Source organism: Haliaeetus leucocephalus, unplaced genomic scaffold, assembly GCF_000737465.1.
Source record: "Haliaeetus leucocephalus isolate CR32 unplaced genomic scaffold, Haliaeetus_leucocephalus-4.0 Scaffold168, whole genome shotgun sequence".
Classification (NCBI taxonomy): domain Eukaryota; kingdom Metazoa; phylum Chordata; class Aves; order Accipitriformes; family Accipitridae; genus Haliaeetus; species Haliaeetus leucocephalus.
The window spans coordinates 1,393,305-1,402,939 of record NW_010972604.1 but is presented as its reverse complement, the minus strand read 5'-3'; the positions used below and the strand labels follow the sequence as shown (position 1 = coordinate 1,402,939).

Genomic DNA, 9,635 nt, shown 5'->3' with positions numbered 1-9,635 from the left:
ACAACTGTACACATAGATCCCATCATTCTGGTCTCACACCAATAGTAACTTTAGGAGATTATTGGGAAACCAGGCCTTGAAACTCATCATTAACAGAAAGCAGAAACCCAGTCTATCCTTCTGTTAGCAACTAATTTCTGGTAAGCCATCTGACCTTTCTTTTGCCTTTTACGTCCCACTGTTTGCCTTGGTTGTCTGGTTTAGGCCTTCATCCTTCAGATTTTTACTACTCACTGCATATGTAACCGTGTATTTTAATATTTTCAGGGTAGGGCCTTAGACCTTTCCAACCAGGAGGAAATTATACTGAATTAGCTATACTGATTTAGAAATTGACTTAGTTAAATCAGTGCAACTCTCCTGAGCACTTTATATCACTTCAGTTTAAGTCATGAGTCAGTGAGTAACAAATCAATTCTGTTGGCAGAGAGTGAGAAAGATTAGACTGGATCTTCAGCCCTTCTATCTCAGTATTTATTAGGCTAAGGCCTCTTCAGGGCTTGTTGCTGTTCTCTTTAATTTTCTCTGCCTAATGGACCTGATCCAGCTCTTGATGGCATAAATGAGGGTTTTTCTATGACCTCCAGCTGGGAGCTGGGGGTGGCAATATCTTTATTAAACACCTAGAGAAGCTTCAAATGACAAATAACTCAAACCTGCCTCCTCACTGCATACAGAGTTCTCAGATTGTGGCTCACACTGCAGAAATCACCTCTGCTCTGAAAAATGTAATATTCTACATTCAGGGTAGGAAAATTCATCCTCTAAAGACAGCTATCTCTACTAACATTATGCTAAGACTATCACCATGCAAAGATTCATAATCTGATTCGATTTTCCCAACAATAGCAGATAAGTAAGATCCCATATATATTTTGAGATGGGATGAAAATAGTCCTTCTGTCAATCTCCACAGAATTTGTGCATTCCAGTTGGATAGACTTGGGATTCAGGTTATTTCTGGTTTTGTACCGGCTTAACCAGAAACTCGGCTGATGTTGCACTCCCAAATGAAAAAGCACAGCTTTTTCAAAATGCATTTCAGAAAGTGCTTGCTTTTGTTGTTGTTGTTCTCCTCCTCTACCTTTCTTCAGACTTTGACAAACTACTACTAATAAATAAGAAGGGTATCTGAGAATATGCTGAACAAGAATATGCTGAGTTCCACTCACTGAAAATTTTCCTTACTGTTCCCAAAGCTTCTTATTCCTGGCTGTAGAGAGTAGCAGTGTAGCAGGAGCTGAACTCTTAGAGTGTCTGCCTATTCCAGAAAAGAGTAACTCACTTCTTTACAAATCTAAGATTTTGCAAAGTCATTTTTATCTTTCTGAACTGGATGTTAATAAAGCTGTAAACTCTGTAACCAGCAATGTGCTGACATGCTCTTACAATTCACCTGCAGCTCCTGGAAGCCTTTGTGTTGTAAGTAGCGATGCCCCCTTCCATTTCCATCTCTATTCCAAATGCAATTTCTTGTTTGTTTATTTTCCAGGTTTATGATGGAACTTACATCTTTGCCTAAATTCCTTTGGACAACTGACAACAAACTTCTTCATCACCATTTTCCGGACATATTGGCGACTGTTCATACCACACAAGACATTCCCGAAGAAGTTGTTTTTGGACCATGCATGCTCCAGAACACCCTGCTGGACACTGTAGCTTTTATTGCTCTGAAGTGTTCTGATAGACGGAACATCCACTATGTCTTTAAGGTAGGAGGAAGCAGCATTTAATGTCAGTCATATCAAAAAGGGTTACACCATCGCCGAGAAGGTAACTTTGCCAAGGGGTAGATTTTTGTTTCGTTCAGCACAACTAACAGGTCCTTCAAAGGGGAGAAGTAGCCAGTGCATTTCTGATTTATGAGCTGTAGACTGGAGGGACCTCCGTGAAAACTGTTTCCTTTGCAGGAAGAGTACAAAGTCCCACTTCTAGGCTGATGATGGATGACCTGCTTCAGCACTGACTGGAAATAGGAGCAAGGAGGGACAAATAGTTTAGAATCTTCATGCTCAGGTTTCATCCTTACAAAGGAGGCTTATCAGGAGGTGTGACAGCCCTGTGAGAGCAGAGAGGGAAGACTGTGGCATTGCACTGATTGATGTAGGTGGTACATTCACAGCATTTATTGACAGATCTGAGCAAGTGTTAACTCAGTTTGCCCAGTTATCCATAAAAGTAAAATCACAATAGCAGTGATGTCAGCACAGGTTCTATCAACTGTAGAAGATATCAGTCAGGCAACTAGTCTGCACAATCTTCAGGCAACCACAACTTATTGCTATTAGTACATGGACCTCCTGAAGTTACCTTAGATATGTCTGTCTGTGTTACAGCTGCACTTTTCAGTCACTGTAGAGAAGCCACAGAGATATGTCTGTGAAACAGAAGGAACTGTCATGTAGGGCAAGTCAGAAACCCCAGGACTGTGATGGATTGTTAAGTCTCCAGCTCTAGTTGGAACTTTTTTGTTCCCTAGCTACTGTTTATCATAAGATTTCATTTGGACAATGCATATTTCTCATGCTGGCCTCTTACTTTGGCTTTCTGGGTCTTGGAGTGCATTTTAATCACCATTGGTCTAGATGAAGACAGGGAGGTAGTGTTTTACAATGTGAGGCAAGTGAATTTACCACATGCTATGGCATGGATGGATTTGGGAGAGATCCAGGTTCTCCTAAGATTTCTGTGCTCTGGAGGAGACAAATCCTAGGGAGTATGTGTAATATGGAAGATGCAGCTGTTGGCAGATACCTGTTTGACACTTTTGCTTTAAACAAGTTAAGAAAGAGAAGAAAAGTCTTTAGGGTTTTTCTGACTATTTGTTTGAGTCTCTGGCACAAGTTTGCATGCTTGGACAGTGCTATTAGTACTCCAGGAGAACTACAAGCTCTTTGGAGAAAGACCTCTCCTGAAACGAGGCTTTATTTATGGAATATTTCTGTATTTCTCCTGGGAGTTTTGGAATGAATGTAGACTCAAGAGCGAGCCTCAAGGGGTTTCTACATTGGAAGAGCCCTCCGAAGGAATGGCTTTAGTGTTTTGCTACGTTTGAGCTAAGTCATTGTTATGAAGCCATGAAATTGGATGCCTGAGTTGGCTCAGATCTCTGTCTTTTGGCAGTAAATACCTCAAATTCTGTGCAAGTAGCTGTTTCAGATGCAATTGGTGGTCCCATATCCTGTTAGCTACTCATAATTAAAAGTAAGCCTTCCAGAAATCAGGAACTATTGTTAAGCTCCCAACACTGTGTGTAGACAATTAATTAACAATTCAATCATGATACTATATTGTTATCAAGGCACTGAGGTGCAAAAGAAGAAATGGATTTTGTTATGCTGGCTATGGTACAAACAGAATTACAGGCAGGAATAATTAGGCAAGGTGGATTCTTCGCAGCTGAGGTTCATGATCATCATAGCTCGGCAGCACTCCTGCAAGACTTTGGAGAATATTATTTCTAACAAGGGTTTCCTCGTCTTGGGCTTTTATGTTTAGTCCAAAAGGGAGCTCTATGTTTTTTCTGTCATCCTCTTGGAGACCCTAACTTGAGCTCCTTGGGCCAATTTGTATTCTTGGGCAAAGAAAATGCCTTGGCAACCATTGGCACTGGTGGTTCTTTCCAGCCAGCCATTTACTCCAGCAAAGCAAACCGACCCCTTATAAAGCTGTATGTCCCACTGAGTTCCTCCACCCCTTACAGCTTCTTGTGGGTTCCAAGGAAGAGTCTTATTCTCTCCCTTCTCCTCCAGCCTCTATCAAGGAAGCCACATCAAGGAAGCCCAGCTGTGAAGCCTTTACCTCTTACATGGGTGCAAAGGATTCATCTGAGGGATTGCCATCACCAGAAGAGGGTGGACTTGTAGGGTTTGTAGTGTGTCTAAACACATGGAAAAACTAAAGCTGGTGCATGCTTCTAGTTGACGGCACCCAATTCTTATGTGCTGTCCTTTACTCCTCCCCACCTTCTTTAAGCTCTCTCAGCTCTTTCCCTGGAGTCCTGGTTCCTGGAGGAGCTGTGTTCCCTTTGACTTTGCTTAGAGAGCTGGGTGGATGCTCAGTGTTTCTGAAACACAGAAACTAACAAATGACAGCCTCTGTCATAGCTATTAGTTACAACCACTGTGGGTGGGTGGGTGTGCTTGTGTCGCTGTCAGACTTTTGTATTTCTCAATCATTGTTAATTACCATGGCGTTTAGAGAGAACCAGTTACAGGGCATGCTAATTTATTTTCTCCCTTATACTAATTAACTCTTATCCTAATGGTCCCTTAATGGGTCATTCTTGTTTTCAAGCTACTAATGTGGTCATGCTTTTCATGGTAGGTAATAGTCAGGGAGAGCTAAAAACAGAGAAAGAAATACCCCAAATACTGTTTCTGATACCAAACACCAATGAATGGCTGCCCTGCAATTAGTGGGAAACAAAGAGCTATACATTGCTTGGGGTGAAATTTAGATCATACTTGTCATTAGACATTTTTCATTTCCAAACTTCCTTTCTAAACAATGACTTAGTCCTTCAAAAATTAGTTGAGGCTTTTTATACATGTAAATGTTGCCCTTGAACGCCCTGTGTTTCAGCCTTCAAGCTATGAAAATCTTCCCCATGTTTCAAATACTGCAGAGGACATAGATGTGCTGTGGTAAACACCAAGGAAAAACCTATAAAGAAATAAATCATTCCCTATTCAGAGCAAATGCAATAAAGTAACTAAGATGGGAGCCACACACTGAATGAGGAAGACAGAGCCAAATGTTTTATAGTTATATTATTTCCAGAGCATGGTCAACCTGTGACTAAATGACTCAGGAGTCCTATGGATAAAGGAGTGTATGTGACTGTGGACAATGCTGTAATATATACACAGAAGGGAAATTTAATTTGGGCAGTAGACTTAATATTATTTTTTAACTTCTGAGTGCCTGACCTTGCAACCTAAGCAACATGTTTTATCTTAATCTGTTTGGTATTTCTGAATGCACGCATACTAAAAGTGAATTAACCCCTTGCAACTGTCAGAAATAATTTAATAAAAAATATTAATCTGATGAGTTTTTATCTGTTCAGATACCTTGAAATGAATTTAGTTGATTTATCAAAGGCAGGAATAGGAATATATAATTTTACTTCTGAAAAAGGAAAGAGCATATAAGTGGGAAAAGCATATAAGTGGAAAAGGAAAGCATATAAGTGCTTCTTAGTTGTATTTATTCAAATCTAATTTTTATGTAATCTAGCCAAACAGTTATATATGCAGATGTTGTCTCCTTGGGGTGTTGAATCAAATAACCGAGATTATTCTTACAGCTCCTGATCCATATCCTCTTACATCATTGAAAAACTCCACATGCAACTGTGTTCATTTCTGGGCTCACACTGCACCGATCCAGGAGTCTGCACATCTCACACCCCCCAGACCACAGCACTCGCACCTCTCCTGACTCATATCCCTTTTTCCCTTGGGTTTGAGACCCCCAACTTACAGAGGAGCACACCTTCTGTACCTCTGTGATCCACACCTGACACAGTCCCATGGGACAACCTGCATCGGACAGAGGACATCATCCTTGCCATGAGTGGGCTAGAGATTGACCAACGTACCAGCCCTGGTATTACCATGAGAGGTTACATGTGAACATCGGTGTCTCCTTCTCCCTCCGATGCAGCTGTAGTCCCAGAGCTCTCAGCACTCACACCAGGGAAGCCTTCCCGCTGTGATGGCTTTGGATTTGGTGACACTGGCATATAAATTGGGCTCACAGCTTTGGCATACTGCGTCTGTGTGAGGCAGAAAACAGGCTTTATTCTTGAATTTGATGGAAACCTATTTTGGGTCCCAAGACCTGAAACTTCCCTTTTTTGTGTCCTGTCTCACAGGTAGACGTTAAGTCTGTGCACAGTCCCACAGGACTGCCTTGGATGAGACTTGTACAAGCAGCTGCCAATAGCAAGGAGCAGAACTTGGAAGCTTACTTAGAAAACAGTCAGTTATATTATCGCTCTACCAGGAAGATCAATAAAAATGAGGAGCTGCTTGTCTGGTATGATGAGGAGCTTTCCTGCCTCTTGGGTTTCAATGAGATAAAAGCACAGAGTCTACAGAATGGTAAGTACCAAACTGCTGACTGCAAGGGTCACTGAGGACTGAAGTGAGTCTGCAACTTCTTTAGTACATGGTGATCTTGTAATACAGGAAATAAAACCTGTCTAAATCCTTAGCCAGTCAGCTAAGAAAAAAGAGCTTCTGCTTTGGCATTTGAGCTGGAGGCATAGAGCAAGAAAAGATTTGCACTTCTCAATGCCATTTTCATTGCTACTTTCCAGCAGAGGATGGTGTGCTAGGGATTAATGCTGAAATTTTTGAGCTGTGTAATGGAAGTCTATGTACCTGACCACCTTGGAATCCTAGAAGCCTAAAATATCACCTGGAAATACGCCTTTTTTAGCTCATTGAGGAATCAGGTATAGGCTAGTGTTCAGCTATAATCTTGTAAATGAGCAGGGCTATAAAATTCCATATCAGTCCAAACAGTACTGCATATAGCACAGTCTGCCTATTTAGCGTGGGACACAGTGGGAAAAGGGCATGATTTTAATTCTGAGATGTTGCTAGAAATTTATTGCTCTAATATAAATTGACTTGGCAATTGTTGAAAAAATTAAAATCTAGAATACAGAGAGACCAAGCAAATCACTGTCAGGTCCATGCCAAGGTTGGCTCCAGCTGTCATTTGCTCCAAACTTTGATCTAGTTAGACTGGAACAAAACTCTTTCTACATTCCCTTTGGTTGATTTAAACATAGCTTGTATAGGTTGATTAGTAAAGGTGTAGGTTGGTAAAGGTATGAGTTGGTAAATTTATATGGTAATGTATTTGCCTGTAAATTAATATTAGATTAACATAGACACATTCGTAGCAGGAACCCACTAAATCATTTAAACTGATTTCAGTGTATTCTGTTAGCTTCTGTGTAGACACACACGGTTCCACCCCAATGAGCAGCTTTGTTTTCTTGTAAAAAGTTCAGTTCTGTAGTTTGGGAAGTGATCTAAGCTGTGCTGAGCCTACAAATTAGGGGTTTGTAGTTCTACACAACCAATGTATGAACTTTCCTATGTATCCTGGGCCTCAGGTGCTGTGTGGCATCATTTGCATTTAAAACCTGCTGTGTGTTGTGAAATAACATAGCATGGATACTGTTTACAAAGGTTAAGATGTGCCATATGTGTCTTGGTCACTGGATTATATACCGTCAATTCATGGACAATCAATAGTCCCAATGAACCAGAGATGCAGTCCCTCTGAAGGCCAGAAGAAAACAGTGTTCCCCATTCCTCCTGCCCATTACTGGTATTGTTTCACTTTGAACATTACTTTCTGTGCCACAGGCATCTGTGCCTTATGGCACATAGCAGATTGCCAAATGAGCATGAGTAAGGGCTTCAGGCATTATTGTCAGATGATTTGTGAAAGGTGTTAAACTTCCAGAGTGTCCTATGCAGGAAACAGAGGCTCGTGTCAAAATCTTTTGAGTCCAGGTCTAAAACACATTATTACTTGGGTATATAGAATTTAACATTCAGCCTGTATTAAAGCCAGTGACTTAGGAAATGTAGACACAAATCTGGGTTCAGATTTCAAATTGTCATAAAGTCCATATGCTTTTATCTAGACCATTGTGTTCTGGCCATTTACATAATACAAACTTGGCTTGAAAGTCTAAATGAAAGCATTTCTGCGAGTAATGCATGGAGGCAAATATGAGTGAACCATTTTCCATAGTAGCAAGGGACCTGATTCTGCACTGGCATTACCTTTACTGTTTGTAATCTTGTATGACACAAGAGATGTTTCTGGTTTTTTGTTTGTGTCAACGGCAGGGTCGGGATCTGCATCCATCCATGATTCCACCTTTGCAAAACTCATCATCTGTTGTCTCTTTCTGCAGAGTTGAGATGCCAAGAATGCAACCGAATCTTTAAATGTGAGCATTCCTATCTCTCCCATGTCCGCTTCCTATGTGTCCCAGAGAAGAGCGCCCTGCTATGGAGAAACTTCCAGAACCCTAAGACTGAAAAGAACAACTTAGCTGAGCAGACCACGAATTTCCACAGCCTGGCAAGGGATCTAGAGGTCAAAATGGCAGCTTGTGAAGATGATGCCCATGGTCTCACAGGAGAAAGGAGAGCAAAATCTGAAGAGGCTGAGAACAACAGGAGCAGGAAAACAGTGTTGTTGGAGAAAACCAATAATCTAAGTGAGGAACATAACTATGGGGGCAAGGAAGAGGTTGGGGGAGAGCATGCATTGGCTGGGTCTTTCTGGAAACTTAGTTCAGGGAAGCAGTCAGCTAGGAAGGATGCTTTAGAGCAGAAGCAGAGTGCTTTCACTGAGGTCAGGAGGATGAAGGAGAAGCTGAGGAATGAGAGACCGAAGGAGTCAGAAGAGGAGGATGGCATGGACCCACTTGGTAAAAAGCAGGTATCAAAGGAAGTGTTGCTGAACTCCTCCAGTAGTGCATTCTCCTTTGTGTGGCCCACCAGAGCCCCAGGAGAACAGAAGAGTGCTTTCAGCAAACCCAGTAAATGTCTAACAGAAAGAGCTGCAATAAATTCTTCTCATCCCATGAGTGAGTCACCAAAGAGCCTGGGGGAGCTGTCTGGCTTCATTGCCACCACAGACATCATGTACTGCAGCACGCTTCTCAATTCCAAGTTCTTTGTCAGTGATTTGTGTAATGCTCAGATGCTGCAGACAAGCATCACTCAGAGCAATGTTTTCCCATATACCTCAGAACCGTGGCCCAAACAAGCAGGAGGGCAGTTACAAAACACAACCACCACTTCTTCTTCCTCCTCCTCCTCTTCCTTGACTCTTCTTCCCCCTACTTTCACATCCTTTGGAGTGGCTGCCCAGAACTGGTGTGCCAAATGCAACCTGTCCTTTCGCATGACATCCGATTTAGTCTTCCACATGCGGTCACATCACAAAAAAGAATACTCCTCAACTGAATCCCAGTGCAAGAGGAGACGAGAGGAGAAGCTAACATGTCCCATTTGTCACGAGTACTTCCGAGAACGCCATCATTTATCCCGGCACATGACTTCTCATAATTAGAGCTGTGCAGACAGATCTCACCAAGGGACTGGGCAGGTTGGGTAAAGGGGTAAAGAAGGGAAATGTAGTTCACTTGTATCCATTTCTTTTTGAGTTTACATTAATTTCTTACAGGAAATCAGTGTTTACAATAATTTATAATAGATGCTTTGCAAAAAAATATAAAATGTTTACAAGAGTCTGAGTGGGTTGTAAGTTTTGAAAACTCAACCTAGCCCTTGTCAATCTATTTTTGAGGAAATAAAATAGTGAAATGAATGCACATGCAGTATTAATTTGCAAAGAGTTGGGAACAAAATCATTGTTTTTCAAACAGAGTTTTCTTTGCTTGTATTTGATTTGCTGGTGTCTGTGCAGTACAATGTAAATACAGAAGTAACAACCACCTCATTGAAGAAGGAATCTTTAAGCAAAAAAAAAAAAAAAAATCAGAGCTTATATGCTAAAAAAAAAGCAGTTACTGTTTCTAGCAGCTTTGATGGACTCTTACTCCTTTATGTTAGCTGAAT

General features: G+C 41.3%; 1 protein-coding gene across 1 annotated transcript; it reads left to right on the top strand.

The window, feature by feature from the left end:
• The first annotated feature begins 1,494 nt into the window (after positions 1 to 1,494).
• Positions 1,495 to 9,378, top strand: ZNF488 (zinc finger protein 488). The gene is made up of 3 exons (XM_010563482.1): positions 1,495 to 1,715; positions 5,885 to 6,113; positions 7,958 to 9,378. Exons 1-3 carry the CDS (start codon positions 1,497 to 1,499, stop codon positions 9,124 to 9,126), a joined length of 1,617 nt encoding a protein of 538 aa, XP_010561784.1. The 5' UTR covers positions 1,495 to 1,496; the 3' UTR covers positions 9,127 to 9,378.
• Positions 9,379 to 9,635: the final 257 nt, after the last annotated feature.

Excerpts from the sequence above, each read along its gene's own strand:
- ZNF488 (XM_010563482.1), top strand. The coding sequence starts at position 1,497 with ATGATGGAACTTACATCTTTGCCTAAATTCCTTTGGACAACTGACAAC. Across the intron at positions 1,716-5,884 it reads ACATCCACTATGTCTTTAAG|GTAGACGTTAAGTCTGTGCA; the intron begins GTAGGAGGAAGC and ends CCTGTCTCACAG. Across the intron at positions 6,114-7,957 it reads AGCACAGAGTCTACAGAATG|AGTTGAGATGCCAAGAATGC; the intron begins GTAAGTACCAAA and ends CTCTTTCTGCAG.